Genomic DNA, 18,815 nt, shown 5'->3' on the forward strand with positions numbered 1-18,815 from the left:
GTAAATAATGAAGTAAAACATCAACACAAGATAAGTCAATACTTGTCTGTCATTTAGGTATATTTGTAAGATATACTGCATTGCGTAAAATTATCTGGTTTATACTTTTTTATTACGTCATTACTACTCATAATATCTTCCATCTACTATATAGATGAGTTGTTCTGATATTATCAAAATTCTGTTATTCACTAAAACAAAACAGATTTAGGTGCCTATAGACGAGCGACTATTGTTCGCACCGTCCAACTGGTATTAGAATTTTTAAGCATACGCATTTGATCTCACGAACTGGTTGCAAACGTCGGATATGGATTTTGGCACTTTTCACTTTTAATTTCAAATTTCATTTCAAGTTATTGAGCTAGCCGCAATTTCGTCAATTCAGTTTGTGACCCATCGACCGGTTGAGCGATGTGCGAGTGTGCAATGCGCCTTAATAGGATTAAATGAAGTGTTGACTTCTGTAAGCAATTTTATTGTAATCTAACGGGAAGACACACAATCACTATTTATCAATTCGACAAAAATGGACGGAGAAAAAAAATTAATCAAATGGTGGGGATCTATAAAAATTAACATTCAAATTGTAAATTTCATTTTAATCTTACAAAATTGACAACATACAAGAGTGACTGTGCTAGTGTAAAGCTATGCTCACACTAGAGACCCTTAGGTTTTACTGTCCTGCACGTCTTGGGAAGCTTTGCTTTGATCAATTCATCAGAAGAAATTCTTTGGTTGCGTCGCCTAAATTTCTATTCTCACTTATCTGGAGGAAATAGTTACTTAGTAATAAGGCCGTTAGTTGTATATTAGCTTATTCCGTTATGATTATATAATTGTTCTCTCAACACGCAAATTGGGCGCTACTTTACTTTACTTTAATATTACTTTTAATGTGCAATAAAGAATAGTTTATTTGTTCGTTCAATAACTTATTAATATACTACGGTTAAAGAAACTCTTGAATGAGACTTTTAACTGCATTTAAATGAGTTAAACGCAACCGCTTATAAAACACATATAAATCATTGTAAAATAACCCCTGTCGTGCCGTTCCGTTAATGGGCGTCGAGCCTTAAGGGATGACTATGACAACTGATTACAACAGCGAAATTAATTCATCATAAAAAAATGACGTAAATAGACGATTCCGATACTCTAGCTCTTTCGCATAAATAACAGTGTTTTTAGCATTAAGTAATAAAGTGCTGTTAAAAGATGATCAAAAGTATTTTAAAAATCCCCTATAAATAAATATCGAATGTAATATAACCATTAAAATAATTTAAAAAATATTGTTAGTCAATACCAAACACAGGAAGTTAGTTAAATGTAGGGCGGCGTGAACTGCAAAGCATTAAAAATATTCCAAAAAAACTTTAGTCAATGGAAAAATGCCGTTAAAAAGTAAGCGAAAATACGAATTCATGCAAAAGGCCAATTGGAAGCTTCGAATATTAAAAAAAATACAGTGAAAATATATTTCAAAAATCAATCGATTAAAATGTTGATTTGCTTGTATGAAAATTTAGAGGCACTGAATAAAAGTAGTTTTGAAAAGCATTTTAAGCCGCAATGAATCCGGAAAGTTTTAAGAAGGTTAAAAAAGAAAACGAACCTTATTATGATGAAGATAATTATTTGTGTTTGGTACAGATAAGTGATTCTGAAATAAACAAAAAAAAAATGATTTGTGTTGAAAGCAAATAAACACAAACAGAAATAAAAACAACTAAAATGTTAAGATTTGTTCTTAATATAGGTTGGGCTGACTGGACTGTGGATGTACCCGACTGAGCATATAAAGCTCCACGCATGTAGATCTTTAAATATTGGTTGATTTAACAAATCAAGGCCAAATCCAACAATAAAGAACTTTATCAAACAGCAGCACAACAGATGCATCAACTTAAATTGGAAAATGCCATGATTTGCTAACGTAACCAGTTTATGCTGACACGCACAAGCGCGGACACCAGCGGACGCTCGAACATCCCCTCACACACTCAACAATTCTGACGATTCTACTGTGGACAAATCTAAATTCTAATAGACCAGTTATAAAAATAATATTGTCTATAAACATCTAACAAATATATTAAAAATGTTGGCCACTATGTTTTTATTATTAGCATATGCGATTGCGTACTTCACATTTCATACAGACATAAAAAAATGTATTAAATATGGCGTGATCGCATATCCAATGTTTTTACTAAATCGTTAATCAATTTTATCAAACACGGCATACTTCGTCCTCACTACATTAATAGCTCTGCTTAACATATGAACTCGTTGCAAATGAAATTTATGTCGCGATCACGTGATATAAAACTAATGAACAAAGCCTATCACCACAACCTATTGTTTAGAAATTTTCATATTTAGCGTCTATAATATTCAGATTTAGAATTCAATTAAAAAATATTGCTGTCTCGTTTAATCTGAAGTGGTGAGTGAGATAAGTTACAGTTTCATCGAAACTGGGGAGGTAAACATTATTGACCAATCATCCCTCCCAGAGTATGTGGAATGCGGAAGCTATTACACTCCACACAATGTAAGTATTGTTTACAGCAGTCAAGCTATAACTATACTGAATTTAACCGTTTTGAATTTATTCCAGATTTGAATTCGTAACCTGAATTCCGAATAATAATGTTACGTTTACAAAATTTTAGATAAATTAAAATCTGTGTATACCTGAATATCGTAAAGCTGTGAATGATCATGCTGGTGATGCATTGTGGTGGCGAGGGGTACTGTTGCCCCAACGGGGGACCCGGATGCAGGGGACAGGCCCCCCGTCGCAGGGGACACGCTGCCTCCGCCTGGTGATACTGCGCCGGGAGATGTTGGACTCTGAAATAGAAAAGATTAAGTTGTGACCAAAGTGTACACACACACACACAGTACTACGTGATCGTAATATACAGCATGTTTTTTTTTCTTCTATTCAGGGACAGTATAGGGAAATCCGAAACCCTAGGAGATACAAGGAAACTGTCTTAAGAACCAGCTTTTATTGTGAATATAAATTTGACATATATTTGAGTTCTTAGGTTTTCGCGATTGGTCACATAGGAAATGAAACTATGTTTTCAGATCTAAATGGCGTATATTTCTTTTTACAAACAAACCAACGTTTCGGGCCTTTTATAAGTCCCATGGTCGCATGATAAAAATGAATAATATTGTAAATTTTTTTTAATGTTGTTCGAATCAGTTTCTTGTAAGGGTCATTTCATTGTAACGGAAGAAAGAATCGAGGAACCAGAAGTTGATCAAATTTTAACAAACAATGTTGTCCTAGAATATTAATAAATTAATAATATAGAAATCCATGTATATTCCATAGTGCTAATCTATGGGCCACTGAGGCCGTAATTTTATTTATAAATTATTGACCCATATATACCTAAATATACATAGCCTGGCATTGACCTACCAACAAATGGACGTCGGGTCTAATACAAAAACCACGAAAAAAATGTCCGAAGTTAACCTATACAAACGTAGTGTAACGAAATATAAAAAACTAAAACATTTAATTTAAATTGTAACGTCATTGCAATACTACCTAATTTTGCTTGCAACAATTTAAAAAACACCCAAAAACACCATATTAAGCATCTACAGGAAATTTAACAAAATGCACCATATTTAAAATTACTTGAACACAAGAGTAATGAAGTGGCCTTTATCGTAAATATTAATTAATTTTTATATATATTATTATTATATATTATATATTGGTTATTATTTTATAATCTTTCTAAAAAAATACATTTGACATTATGAAAAGTCGAGCTAACATTACTTCGGGCAAATGTATTTTCTGACTTCTAATAGGTAATCCCAAGCCGTAAAACGAGTAGAACAATATTTTGTTAGTTATTGCTAACGTTTAATTAAAAATCATTTTAAAAATAAGAGTCAAATCAAAGCGAGTCTATAGTTTCTTTGTTCTAAATATTTCAATCGCTTTTGGTTCGAACAATTGAAAATGACCAAGAAGTTTATATATAAGCTTCTTGAAATTGACACAATGGGTCTTTTTCCATCTTTTGCGCATGCAATGTGTAGCAAAAAGACAGTTAGCTATTTGATTATTTTGTGTGCTTTTGTAATTTATATTTACGATTCATTTATATATAAATTAAATACTATAAAACTGTACAAAATAACATTTTTAAATGAGAACTATGATAACACAATATATTTGTTTAGTGAAAATATGATACAAAACCTTGTTTTTACACTTTACTGCAGTAATTTTTACAAGTTATTATTATATGCATGATTAACAACCGCGCTGACAGTCGAACAAACGAAGACTGTTGCGCAATTGACGTTCTGTATGTAGCGTTAAAATCACACGCCCTATAGATGCGGACACTTTTAAGCGCGAACCCGATGTCTATTTATTGGTAGGTCAATGTAGCCTGGCAATAAACAAAGCCATTTTTTGTGCAAAAGAATGAAGCGGATACCCGCAGTGTTCCGTAATGTTTTTATTTTGAATTGGTTCTCTTTGACGGCACTAGGGCAATATGTCACGCCTGATATTCCTGGGTGGGATAGATACCAATATGTATTCGACCACCCCGCACTGGATGAGTTATTAGACGTAGAAAATTAATTGTAAGAATATTGATTAATGTAAAAAAAAATTCATTTCTAACTATACTACACAAACTAGGATGATTCCTGTGACACTTCATTCAACGTTTGTTTTAGGGATGAGGTACTTGGTACTTGGTGTAACGGGCTAGTGTCCGCAACTCGACGTCAAGGCGCCTATTTGAGGGATGAGATAAAGTAGATATATTTTAGTGTATTTGATTTTTGAAGCAAAGGTTTCCTCTTAAATTTTTATTTTTGCGACGTATTATGAACAATGTTTAGATGTGTGATGTATTTTCTATTATATTGAAGGCATAAAACACACAATTATAAGTCAAATGCAATTTCAATGGATATTTGTGTAAATTTCAAAAATCATTTCTCATATCATTAATTCATAAGTTTCAAAAAGTAATAATACTGACATGTCAATTCATTGCCTATGATTAAAATTCATGCTTTAAGAATGAATACATGCACTATATATTTTTTTATTAAATTATATATTATAAAAATAGTTTATGAAATACGTAAATTAGTGCACGTCGTTACAAGGTTATATTGTGAAGATTTTCATAAACTGCTAAAGGGATCACACTAGATTATTTTTAGTATGTAATTTCTATTTCCGTTTTCCGTTTCCTACCCTGATTGAAAAACAAAAACTATACACAATTTACTTACCAAATATAAGCAAAATTCTGACATAGGTTGCATTTGTGCCCGGACTAGGTAAACCCTAAGTGACCCTTCTCCTTTGTATTCACAAAAAGGCTTAGTAGCTCCTAAGACAGTTTCCATGTATCTCCTATGGCTCCGGGATTACCCCAGCTGTTCCAGTTGAAAAAAAAAGTGTATGCTGCTGATTCATGGACAAAACAAACATACATAACATGAATTAACAACTCACTTTGTTCTTCGCATTATACCATCATTGAGCGAGTGAGTGTATTTCGTTTGAAGCAAGAGATTGCATTGCAACACTTCCAGTGCGAAATAGATTTCCACAAAGAACGTGGTTTGAGGACTCTTGCCACTGGGCAAGCATGATATTGTAAGACGTTGTACGTCAAGGATGCTTACGTATCTGGGCTGGTGGTAGTCAGGCGACGGTGCAGCGGGGGGGCGGTGGTAGTGCGCGGGAGGGAAGTGCACGGAAGTGAGGTCGGGCAGCGAGCCGCCCGGCACCTGCAGCTCGCCGCACGCCAGCCCGCCTCCCCCCGGGCCCAGCATTCCGCCGTCCCCTCCGCTTTCATATACTCTGCAAGAAAATTTTTATGGTATTCAAACAGGCAAACAGACGATCGATCTGGCGGAAGTGGTGACCGCCGCCTTAAACGACAAGGAAGTATCATTAGTATCACAAAAAACGCATCACAAGCCGCAGTCCTTTTTTTATATTATGTAGGCAGCAAACGAGCATACGGCCCGCATGGTGGAAAGGGGTCACCGTCGCCTGTGAACGCCTGCCACATCAGGGGCGCCATGAGCGCGTTGCCAACCCTTCAGGACCCTTCTCAAACCCCTTTTGAAGGACTCCTGTGCCGGCCATTGCTTCCTAACTTTGACTCCGGAAAGTAGCTATGCTACTTTGTGGTAGAAATTGGTAAGATGGTGGCACTTAACCGGATGGGTTCGGTACATACAAGAATTCTAATAACTCACAGACTGGTACACATTAAAAATTACAGAAAACAACACAAAACACTTATGTTATTGTACAAATAGATCTGACAGCTAACATTGAAACATACATAATGAATGAATAAGCATAGAAATACCACAAATAACAAGTATAAAACGTCATTTAATATAACATTTGTTTTGTGTGTAATTAATTTAATTATGATTTAGCATGAGCTAGTCAGATCTTAACATATACAAACCGAAGAGTGGGTAATATAAAACACAGAGTACACCTTCAATGTATAAAGGTACTTTCTAATGCGTTTTTACTGTATTCATTCCGAAAATCGAAATGCAATTCTGAAAAATAAATAAACAAAACAGTCTATTATTATAACCCTTCGATATTATACCAACTTTTTCTCTGAAATTAAAGTAAAGCAATGTTACTTACTTATTATTATTTGGTATACCGGGTATTTCACATGAAGACCGCGGTCGATTATTTGGATTCATTCCCAAAAGTACGTTGAGTTGTATGTCTCCTGAAACAAAGAGCCAACATATTAAATCTTCTCTTATGTATTATGCAAGTGATGGCATTGGGTATCTCATTAAGCGTTGGCACTTATATAGGCAACGTTGTGGTAAAAAATAGGGACGATGTGGTATTACCTAAAGTATAAAAAGGTAAAGAAATATCACCGACTGAAAGAAAATAACGATGCGAAAAAATGAATTACACTTCTTTTTTATACTCGTATAAAATACGCAATTGACCTCCATCTCACCTGATGGAAGTGGCGATGAGGTGTATATACTTATAACGAAACTTGTATTGCGATTAATACAAATTTCATTATATTAATATACGCGATGTTAAAATTAAACTATTTTAGGAAATGAAACTGTTTTTCCGGATTTAAATAATAATAATTTATTTATTGTTCTTTCCACCTTAACAATACAAATTACAGGGTATTTAAAGTAAAGAACATCATACAGTGAAAATTGTGAGGTGGAAGACTGGTGCCTAAACTAGGTTGGACCTGTACTATAGGTCACCAGGTATCCACCGCCGGATCTCAATGATACAATATTGTGATGTTTTTGAAATTACTAAGACGGAGGAAATTACTAAGAAGGTAAATTGGAGTGATGATTTGAAAATACACTATTTATTTGTTATTTTGAGGAAAGGTACTGTGACAAATTAGTTTCAATAGAAAAGTTAGTAAGTGTGATAAGAAAGTGATTATATGTAAAAATTTTGAGTGAAAAATATGTATAATGGGTTAGGGGATGTACAGTGCAGGAATGTGCGCGCGCGCGCGCGTTCGTGCGTGCGTACGGCGTGCGTGCGTGCGTGCGTGCGTGCGTGTGTGTGTGTATGAGTGTGTGTGTGTGTGTGAGAGAGAGAGAGAGAGAGGGAGAGAAAGAGTGTGCATGAATGGGTGTGAGTGTGATATATGTGTATGTGTGTGACGTGTGTCTGAGTGAGTGTGCAGAAAATACTGTGAAACGTTTAATAGAGAGTTGAATGAAGAAAAAAAAATAAAGGTACATTTTGGGATTTCTATCAAATTGTATATATAACATGTGAAGCTAAACAGTTACGCTAAGGAGTTTTTCAGTATCCTCGTAGGATAGGTTTCGTAACCACTCGGCAACTTTTGTCTTACATTCATAAGATGACAATGGGAAGATGTTGATATGGCTGTTGCATGAATCGTACAAGTACGGGCCCAAGAAACTAAAGAATTTACGGGCAAAAGAGGTCTTTGGCGACGATCTTTTGCAAACCATATAGTGCCTACGTTTGATTTGTTTAAGAGCTGGATCATAAGGGAGAAGACAGCGCTGTTTTAGAATTAATATCCGTATGAACAATTGGCATACCGTAATAACCCTCCAATGGGCATAGAGATCTCTTGTAGCATACAAGAAATTGCGAAAAGATGCCACTTTTCGAACGGCCCTTTAAAATACATGGCAACGGTTGAATGGGACCTGTAAAGGGCCCGAAACGTCGGTTTGTTTGAAAAAAACAACGCGATTTAAATCCGGAAAAACAGTTTCATTTCCTATGTGTAACAATCGCGAAAACCTAAGAACTTAAACTATTTTTCTTTCTTTTTATGATACTAAGTGAGGGACGAACAAGTCGTGCGTCTGGTAGTAAGCGACATGCCTGTCCATAGCGGTTGTAGTGTCATTCAGAACTTTACATCGCAAAGATCTGAGCAGCACTGCGACTGCGCTGTCGCCTTGGGACAAAGTTGACAAGTCCCATGTAAGACTCTTACTCTTTAAAATCAGAACGCAATAACGCTCACAAGACTGCTTGGCGGCAGAAATAGGTAAGGAACAAGGATCATATAGCAATGACGAAATAAGTATAATGCTTATGAACGTGCCTGATTTTCTCTATAGTCTATTTACTATAGCTTCGTAAGACTACAATGGGAAAAGCGCTAAAGGCCCAATGTACGAGTACATTTAAATGTATTAAGTATGCCAAGCGAGTATAGTTTCTTACTAAAAACGTATTATTGTATATCATAGGATCCCAAGCTCTTTGGTTGACCGCCCACTCAATAAGGCAAGATAAAAAAATTTCAACGCCCACCACCACAAAGAAATAATTAAAAACACGTATTTTTATAATAATATCACAAGGAAAAAAAATGTGTGATGAAATATATATATATGCACACACACATTTTTTTTACACACTAATATATGCACACATTATAGGTTTTTTTTCGAATGCGTTAGCACCCCCTAGACAGCATCAACGCCCCCAATTGCTTCCGAGGCCGTGACCGCGATCGCGACGCTACGTCCTTTCAGGGCTCACTGGGGGTGGCAGGAATCACCTTGGGAAACTATGTTCTAGATATCTAATGGTAATTTAGAATGTATAGGGCAAATTAGAATGCGATATTTTTATTATAATGTACACATGGGTATATATATCATGAATATTTTGTAGTACACGGGGCGTTTGGAGGATAAATAAGGCTTTACTATCAGTAAATCTTACCTCTCCGGTGATTGTGATGCGGATGTAGGTGCGGGTGGGCGTGCGAGTGCAACGGGTGATGTGGCGAGAGCGGTTGTGTATTCACTTGCTGTTCGCCGCAAGACTGGTGCAACGCTGAGTCTGAATTCGTCCGCCGCCAGTTGCTATCCGGTGGTGGACTGCAACAAATAGTAGTTTTAAGTAAATTTTAGACTTGTACACATCAATTAGGGGAAAAAAGGTGCAGGTTCTCAATTCGACTGCATATTTTATTATATGTATCGCGTAACAATAACTTCGGTATTTGTGAACAAATTTTGATTATTCCTTTTTTTTTTGTTGGAAATAGGGTACCTAAGAAGTGGTCCCATTTCAATTTGAAGAAAATACTCCACCTCCAAGGGTGGCAAACTAGGTGATGAATGACTATTGAGATCGGTTTTTTTAGTACTCTGTACTGAGATTGTAATAACACTAATCATAAAAAAAATGTAATATATATAATATAAAATCCCTTGTTCAATTCTATCTTTATAGACATATATAATTACAAATTCCACGAAGACTACTTAACATTTTCTGCTCGCATAGTTCAACACGAATATTTCCTGCTCTTAGGAATTGTGTACCATAAATAAAACAATAATCAATGAGGTTCCAATTACGATGACTTATGAGACCTGAATAAAATATCCTACTGGCTAATCAGTTGATTATTTCGCAGCATTCAGTCTATAGTTTATGTGTCAGGTTTCGAATTGTCTATGGAAAACAATTGAAATCGCCTTCTTTTGGTATAGTTTATGTAAAAACTATATAACACATCATTATCAAAGTTTAAACTTAGAAGTTTGGCAAACAATGTATTCGTTTCTATATGTGTGCTTTGTACCCTTCCCTTATACAGTAGGTACACGTACAAGAAATATACAAATGCGTATGTAGTTTTATTGTAGTAAATTTACTCTTGGAGAAGCTTGACAGTGTAACGGACGATTACTCAGTAAAATATTCAAATATTTCTATGAAATATACGTATTCGGTTGGATTCCGTGTAGATAAACATAATTTGGCGGTTTTTACCCATTGGTAACAAGAGCATTGTAATTAAGGCGCGGTTTAGATGATAAGTGCGCAATAAACCTTTGATTTCCGAAATGTTATAATGATGTTATGATTGCTTATTAATTCACAACGAAAATGCTAATGTTGAGGAAGATAGATCTCGGAATATACATGTAGATACATTTTTGCATATATAGATCTCGGCAGACTCAGGATGACCGTAAAAAATATCAGGTTTTAATAGTAGTAGAGCTCCTTGTGAAAGATCGTCCAGAGAAGTACTGCTACCTTACTTATTTCTGCCGCCAAGCAGTAATGTGAGATTACAGCGTTTCTATTTTGAAGAGAAAGGTTGTTGGTGAAATTAGAGGCTTATGGGACTTGTCAACTTGTCTCTGGGTGACGGGCGCAGTGTCAGTGCTCCTCAGTAGGGCTAGTACGATAGGGCGCGACTATGCGAGAATAGCAGTATCTCGCGCTTTATGTCCTCTCGTGTAAGTCGCGGTCTTTCGTGCTATACAAATCGTTTGTTGTTTAAAGCTCTGAGTGGTACTGCAACTGTTATGTACAGGCGTGTCGCTTACCATCAGGCGCACGACTTCACTTGGTATCATAAAAAAGGTCTAAACTAATCAGAACAAAGAAGAGTATGAAAAGACTAAAGAGAGTGAGGGATATGGAAGAGGAATGCCAAGAACAGAAGAGTTATAGCAAGGAGGTAGTCACTGACTACCACAGTGAGATATAAACGTAGTCTATATGTGTAGTGTGTGTGTATTTTAGTTTAAAGCTTTGTTATTTTAAAAGGAGACCGTTTAACTCAACATTAAAGTTTAGTTACTGGGAAAAGAATATTTTTAGTGTTTTCTTGTCGTCAATGGAAATTCCAAATATACGGTGTAATAATGATTATAATGACTTGTTCTTTCCTTGTATGAATAGTGTATGGTGTGTGATAGATAAATGAATAAAAATTAATTACTTAATCATTAATTGAGCAGTTTTTTAACTTCCTTAATTAACTTTTGACGATTTGAGAAGAAAATTTTGTCGATAATAACGTGTTTTATGGAAGGTAGACAAAAAATGTTAAATGTAGTAGATTCTAAGTTACTTGGAATGAAAGCCGTTGCCGGTAAGTTCAAAGTTACTTAATTCCGTCACGCGCAGCATTCTTGGCGGTCAATAACTTAATCGCGACAGAATATGAGACAAACATTAATCAAATAATTTCGTCACGTTTGTTAGGTAAGGTCAGTTTAAGATAATTGCTGTGTCAAGTAAATAATTATGAGAACCCACGCACATGGTTTTTGTTATAATACGCAAATGATATCTCGCATATATCTTGAATGAATACGTTTAAGACAATTGGGGTTTTGCTAGTAAATTGAAGGCAATGTTCGGGGTTTGTTTTGCAAGCTATGTTGATATAGGTCAACACATAGAATTAATTAGATATTATATGAAAATAGGAAGTCTTACCTTAGGTAAACAGTGCTGCCATATGGACTGGTGTCATGTTTCCGATCAGCAGGTCGACGCATGGGGCCCACGGAGGATGAGGCTCGGCCTCTCTGCCCCGGGTTGCGGGAGGGGGACGTGCCACCGCTATGACCACCACCCAACCCATACTGCGTCGCCAATGTCGCTTCTTCAGGCTATAGACAACGGAATCATACTATTACACTACGTTATGTGTGTTGCAAAAAATCTTAGTACGGGTTGAACGTAATAGCAATTAAGCGTATAGATAATTTACACGAGACTACGGGTCGTATTCCTGAACTCTACTCAATACTCAAGTCAGGACTTCAGTATTGCTGCTCATACTCAAGTCCTGGCCATTAGGGTCGTATTTCCAGTGTTTGAAATCATACTCAAGTCGGCTCAAATCCTGACTTGAGCATTGAGCTGGTGCTTTCGGGGTTTTGTAGTTCACTTAGAAAAAAAATCTGTGTTATAAAAAAAAATACACACTTTTCTTGGTTTTGCCACATTTGCATGCACATAACAGCCAGATGTAAGATAACAAGCATCTCTTTACACGTAAAGTACATGTCATTAGTTGGAATGCCAGGTACTGGCATGCCAGCTACAGGTGTGCGAATTTCAGCCTTTAACCGTAGTATAATAAGACAAGTAATCCAAGTCCAACGTCAAAACGTATACGTTGTTGGGAGCATAGAGTTTCCACATTATTATTTTGTTTTTTTTTATGATACCAAGTGGCGGGACAGACAAGTTGTGCCCTCACGTTCTAAACATGATTTGAAAAAGTTAAGGTATTATCACAATATTCTTATGCTATATAGAAAAAACCTTTGTGAAATGGAGTATTTACATATATTTTTATACCAGTAACGTAACGTAAAAAAAAGCCAATGTAAGACCGAACAATTCTGAATTTGAGGCACTCTTGTTCAAACAATAAACACGCCTACTGTTTGATGTCACTTTTTAAACACCGAGCGGATGCTCCAATTCTATAATTAATGGCGCGTGCTACAACACGCGCTATGCAACTCAAGTGCACCGCGAGATTATGCGAATATGTGCGTCCGTAACACGCCGCGCGGCGGGCATGCACACATACAACTCACGCTGCTACGTTTGTATGGAGTTGCAATATTGTTATAATATAATAATAAATAATTTATTTCGATCTTATATATTATAATATGTTTTAATAATTCAGAGCCGTTGAGCTAATTTCAACAGGTCTTACTAACAGGTTAAACTGGCTGCTCTATGATAAGCAGAGATCAAAATTAGCAGAGTATATCTACGTAAACTTCAAGAAAGTAATACACACGAGAGGATAATACCTTCATTAGAAATCCCATAATTACTTGGTACTTGGTGTAACGGGCTGGTTAGCAATTACTTTATAAGTAAAAATATAATGGTTTTTTAATGTGGTATTAGTCTTAAAAGACAGAATGCCGAATATAGGAGGGCGTTTTGGTATTAAAGAGGATGTGATCAGAATATAGAGGGAGAAACTTCGATGGCTTGGTCATGTAGAAAGAATGAATGTTGGTAGATTGACGGCACAAATTTATAGAGCGAATGTGGATGGAGGTGTGGGGAAAGGTAAACTTCGGCGTACAAATTATGTCGATCAGATTGGAGATCTCCAAAAAGGCTGGGTTAAAAGAATCAAAAATAAACGGGTGTGTACAAAGAGACTGATGGGAGTTTCTTCTTTATAATAACTAACAGACGGGACGAAGAAGTCGTGCGCCTGATGGTAAAAGACACGCCTGTCCATAACAGTTACAGTACCCCACAGAACTTTAAATCACAAAGATCGGAGGGGCACTGCCACTGCGCCCTACACCCTGATAAATAAGTTGACAAACCTTTTAAAACCAGAACGCAGTAATGCTCACGCTATTGCTTGACGGGAAAAATAGGTAAGGTGGACGAACTCTTTCATAAGGAACTCTACTGCTACAAGAGTGTGAGAGGGAGTGGAGGAGGCGAAGGAAGCGAAGGAACTTGGTCAGGTGCGTAACAGATGGAGGTCTATGGACTCTGTATACCCCGGTGGGAGACAGACGTGATGATATAAGTATGTATAATTATTTTGTTTAGTTTCCACGTTAATAAAGCAAATTATGAGACGCGTAACATTTGTTCTAGTGTAAATGCTTATAAATTTGTGGAAAGAAACTAAAGGTATAATTTTACATAAAGGACAATATTAAATATATAGCAAAAACGATTTTTAAATGACAGACTATTACTACAATTACTCATGCGGTAGTTTCTACGAATCATTTATGCAAGTACTACGAAACTTGATTAAAAGAAAAACGTCATGACCATGACCTTACTAATGGCGGGAATTTACAAACGAAATCAGAGTACTTATAATTATTAATTATTACCTTTCCCTTCGATCGAAGTCAATGTCAACTAGTTTTTTGAAGGGGAAATGAGGCGAAATGATTTTGAAAGTATATAATTCTTAAGAATAATAAAACGGCTGTTGCTAGCATTTTGCGACGTACTTTGTTTACAAGAAGATAGAATCTGAACGTTAGAACGTGAAAAAGCCTTGGCTAAATCTTACAGAAGGCTATTATACTAAGTTGAATTAAACTGTTACTCTGTAAGTATTGTAGTCCTGCACTACTACGTCCTGTCGAATCAATATGCTTACAAAAGTGCGTAATTAATATGAAGTTAGGCACTGCTCGTGGCAAGCCACAGAATTATGGCTAAAGAAAACATCGACGAAGATAACCTTACGTAGATTTCACGATCTCGGTGGTTCAACGGTTTACACTATGGGCGCTGAATGAAGAAGTCCCGGGTTCGATTCCCCGGTTGAACCAGTTTGAGAAATAAACTATTCTAAATTGGTTCCGTTAGGGCGCGTTCCCATTATGTCGTGACGACAGATAGTCGTGCAGTTTAAAGTGTCGTGGCTTGTACATGTAAATGAAGTCGTCCACATATAGTATAACATGATTAATTGTCGTTCACGACACTTTACGTAAGGGCGCGTCCCCATTACGTGGCAATGTTTTATTATTAAAGGGAATTCTCTAGTTTGAGATCAAGTAGTAGGTGTGATTACGGCATATTATTATTATAGCCCTGGTTTCGATTCCTTGTTATCACTAAAGTTTAAAGTAATTATAAATAATTCATAAATTTTAAATGCCAAATAAAACAAGCATTCGACATAAGTTTCTAGATTTAAATAAAATAATAATAATGAAGTTGCCTGTTTTTATTACTCCAAGGCCTTGTGCGTAATAGCTAAATAGCTGTATCCAAGCGCTACTGGTATACCTTATACGTGTATGCCATTGCACAAAGCTAGCTGTTATTAGCATTATACAGCGCAGCAAGGTTTTTGTTACGTATAGTGTCAATCAGCACTATATCGCGCTACATAGTAATAATCTAATGCGCTATTTAACGCTGTTTAACGCTACACAGTTATTCGCACACAGCTCTAATCCTTCCGAACTCGGCACGATTTTTATACAAAAGTGACGACATTGTCAATCGCAACTTGTAAACTAGTATAGAAACTAGTCACGCTGTTCCGCGTACGATTAGCGAAACTTCATAATGTACTGTAATAATATTCTGACAAAATTTTTATAATTTATATTAAAAAATGGGAACAAACGAATTTGTCTTATCCTGTAAACTGGTTGATTGAATGTTTAATTTTTTTTTCTATTAAGTTATTCAAAGTCCACGCTATGGAAAGTGGTAATTCTCGCCCGTAACGTCCCGGATTGCGCCTGAGACCTGGCAGTACTGCTTTGCAGGGTAAAATAGACAGGGTGGTTGTACCCATACAGGCAGATTTTAAAACGACAGAATCCCAGGAAAGTATTACATAATTTAATAAAATATCACAACCATAATTTCAGAAGCATGCTTTTGTAACTCACAATTATTAAAGGGACAAAAATAAATATATTAATTTGCGTCCTAAATATTTTAAAAATAATTCCCAATAAATTGTATTGGTTAACCTTTAATTGTTTCTGTAACCATTATAAAGGGATCAAACTCATTTAACAATAACCATATTGAAAAAACTTCACGAACACATGTTTTTAATATAAATAAGTTCACACAAGCTTTCTGCTCTGAACATTGGAGTTATTACAAAACTGTTTATTATCATAACATTAAGTTCCGTTGAGTAACAATTTAGTGTGTATTTTACAAGCCGATAATTCAATTAGCATCTTTTTCATACATTATTACTTTTGATACCTTTTTAGTGTTGTCATGTTAGAGTAATATATTTGTAGAATGTGGTATTTATAGTAACAGTACTTTATGTATGTTTTGTTGATGACTCATATGATTTATTAATACAAATTATTCTATTTCCATCAAAATCACTTTTTAATAACCTGTTCACATTTGCGCATATAAATTTAACATTGAAATGACGTCTTTTTGGCGTTATGTCGCTTATAAGGTAATACTATGGATGAACAAGCAATTTGGGTTTTAAAAGATAACATGTTCATTCGCAAACTAGGAAATAAAATTAAATAAATGAGCCTACTGACAGCCATCTACAACTGCACCACTACCATAAAATCAAATAGCAAGATCTACAACAATAATAATTATATTTAGTCACAGCATTATACATTCTTTTCTATTGCTAACACATACTATGATATTGTTTGTTTGTTTCAATCGGGGATAAAGTAGTTTATCCAAAAGTAGTATACTTATGAGTAATGCGAATATAAAAAAGAATGCAGCAACGCTGTGAATAAATAAATGGCACCGATTCACTTGTTATTTTTCCAAATTGTGTAGTCCCAAAAAGCACATTTATCCTTTTTTTCGATTTAAAAAGAGGATAGACAATACTGCAATATTTAATTTGGTAAAATGTACAAAAAAGCAGTACCATACAATGACCACATAAAAATCTAAATAAGATTCCGAAAAATAGGAACCTTCTGCTCTGGTTCTGCATTAGTGGCTTGTGGTGCAGCCACATTTGGCAGAGATCCGCTGCGGAATGTGCCCAAACTCTGCAGCGTGGGCCTCAAAGTTGAGTGTACACTGTCAATCTCTATTATCTCAACAGGTGGTGTGGGATCTTTCGCCCTAGCCCGTCTGCTACTTGAATTAACCTGTAATCATGGTCTTGTCAGGTGTCTATCTGTGATGTTCCTTAATGATTTTGCCATAAACTTTTTGACAATTTAACATTAATTATTTTCAAAAACATTATTTTCGTTTGTCTTTACATATTTTAAATCAAGTTACAAATTGATGACACACTGACTTTTACATAAAAGTTAATGTACATGAACTGAAAAAGTGTAAAATTAGAAGTATTATTAACTTTGCTAGAACATTTAAACTAAAATTTTTGCTTGTAATTTTGCTAATATTTCCATAGTATGCATATCCAATACTTTAAGGAAGAAAGAGAAAGCAAATTTATAAATTAAATAATTGAATTAAATTTTCATAATCTTTCTGTGTATTTACTAAAAATCTTTAACTATTTTTTATTCACAAAAAGACCTTTTTTACATAAATATAGTCATAGTCATAAATACAAAAAGATATGAACTAAAACGCTTATAAATGTTTGTTTCTCCCTTGTCTTGTGAAGTTCATTTTACATCCTGCCTACCCAGAATGATGGTCCATGATTCATATTTTTGTCCGTTGGACTCACCCATCTACACAAACAGATCCATAGGTGTTATTACATCGGTGTGTTTAATTAATACTCTTGATTATATATTTTGTTACTTTTGAAGCTATGAATGAAAGCATGTTTCTTAGAATTCTTTCATCAACAAGAAATGGTTCATAGATAATATGTTTAATTAAAACCCAAATAGTTTATTTTTATATTAATAAACATGTGAGAATCATTGTGTTAATTTATTACCAGAGATGTTTTACACTGTTAATAAACAAATTAAAAAATAGTAATGTAACTTAAAATTTTTGGTAAACTGACAAAAAGTAGATTTAATGAGTATATTTTACATAACTTACTACCAGCTAAATTTACTATTTGACTGGTACCACCCACCATGTAGTATATACTAAATTCTATTTAATATGAAAAAATATAATACTTATTATACTGCTTTTATTTTCCAAAATATTTTATTTAAATCTGTATTTTATTTTTGCCACTATTGTTGAGGGTGTAATTATAACATTATAATAAAATATTTATCAGTATTTGTGAAGCAAAATATTTACATATGCAAATGCAATGCTAAGCCTGAATTTGGCTATTATTCGTCCATTTATACAACACACCATTTTTTTCATGAATAACATTAATAGGCTTTGTTGTTTTATAACGTACAATATTACTCCACTTCCTTGTTAGAATCTTATTAGGATAAGGACAAATCAAGAAAATAGGAAAATAATTTTCATAACAACACCATTAATAATTGCAATGTGCTTCTAAAGTGAAGAATAACGCGTAAATAGCGAGTTAAACCGTGGTAACAATGACAATTATTTACAGTATTAAGATATGCTCGCCGACGGCGCCAGGGAGCTTTGTTATTGTGCGCCCTTAGATCTCACGGGGACCATGCCTGCGGATGCTTATTAAGTCGCAGTTTGCTTATTGTACTGATTCACTTCACTTTATAAATGATTATTGTTTACGTCGGCGGGCACATTTGACGGCCAGGAAGCGATTGACTGAGTAAATAGGCGACATACCTTATTGGTTGCGTCGGAAACTTCACGCATAATTTGTTCAAAAGCGGCCGTTTCCTCGGCCTGCTTTTGGTTGTGGAGGGCAATTTTTTCACTAAATTTTCTAGGATTCGCCATGATGGCTCACAATTATATATTTTTCTCTTTTTACATCACAATTTTCTGCGCTCGTAGTACCAAAACGCGCTTGTCTGTCATGTCAGACAGTCAGTGTTACCAATTTTTGGAAAAACCCATAGATTATAAT

General features: G+C 35.2%; 1 protein-coding gene across 5 annotated transcripts in view; it reads right to left on the minus strand.

Annotated features, from left to right (window-relative positions):
- The window catches only part of LOC113230697 (CREB-regulated transcription coactivator 3-like), a 37,854-nt gene extending 19,169 nt beyond the window's left edge, over positions 1 to 18,685 (minus strand). For 3 of the 5 annotated variants that reach the window (XM_026464744.1, XM_026464742.1, XM_026464741.1), the window contains exons 1-8: positions 18,572 to 18,685; positions 16,813 to 16,992; positions 11,834 to 12,009; positions 9,305 to 9,462; positions 6,713 to 6,803; positions 5,716 to 5,893; positions 2,710 to 2,868; positions 1,625 to 1,672 (exon numbers count right to left, since the gene is read on the minus strand). In XM_026464744.1, the coding sequence (XP_026320529.1) occupies positions 1,625 to 1,672; positions 2,710 to 2,868; positions 5,716 to 5,893; positions 6,713 to 6,803; positions 9,305 to 9,462; positions 11,834 to 12,009; positions 16,813 to 16,992; positions 18,572 to 18,685 (1,104 nt within the window). Of the gene's footprint in view, positions 1 to 1,624; positions 1,673 to 2,709; positions 2,869 to 5,715; positions 5,894 to 6,712; positions 6,804 to 9,304; positions 9,463 to 11,833; positions 12,010 to 16,812; positions 16,993 to 18,366; positions 18,435 to 18,571 lie in introns of those variants that run through there. The other 2 variants (XM_026464743.1, XM_026464745.1) reach the window with 2 other exon arrangements.
- Between the last annotated feature and the right edge of the window lie 130 nt (positions 18,686 to 18,815).

Source organism: Hyposmocoma kahamanoa, unplaced genomic scaffold (genome assembly GCF_003589595.1).
Source record: "Hyposmocoma kahamanoa isolate Upper Pololo Valley unplaced genomic scaffold, ASM358959v1 64, whole genome shotgun sequence".
In the NCBI taxonomy this organism is placed as follows: domain Eukaryota; kingdom Metazoa; phylum Arthropoda; class Insecta; order Lepidoptera; family Cosmopterigidae; genus Hyposmocoma; species Hyposmocoma kahamanoa.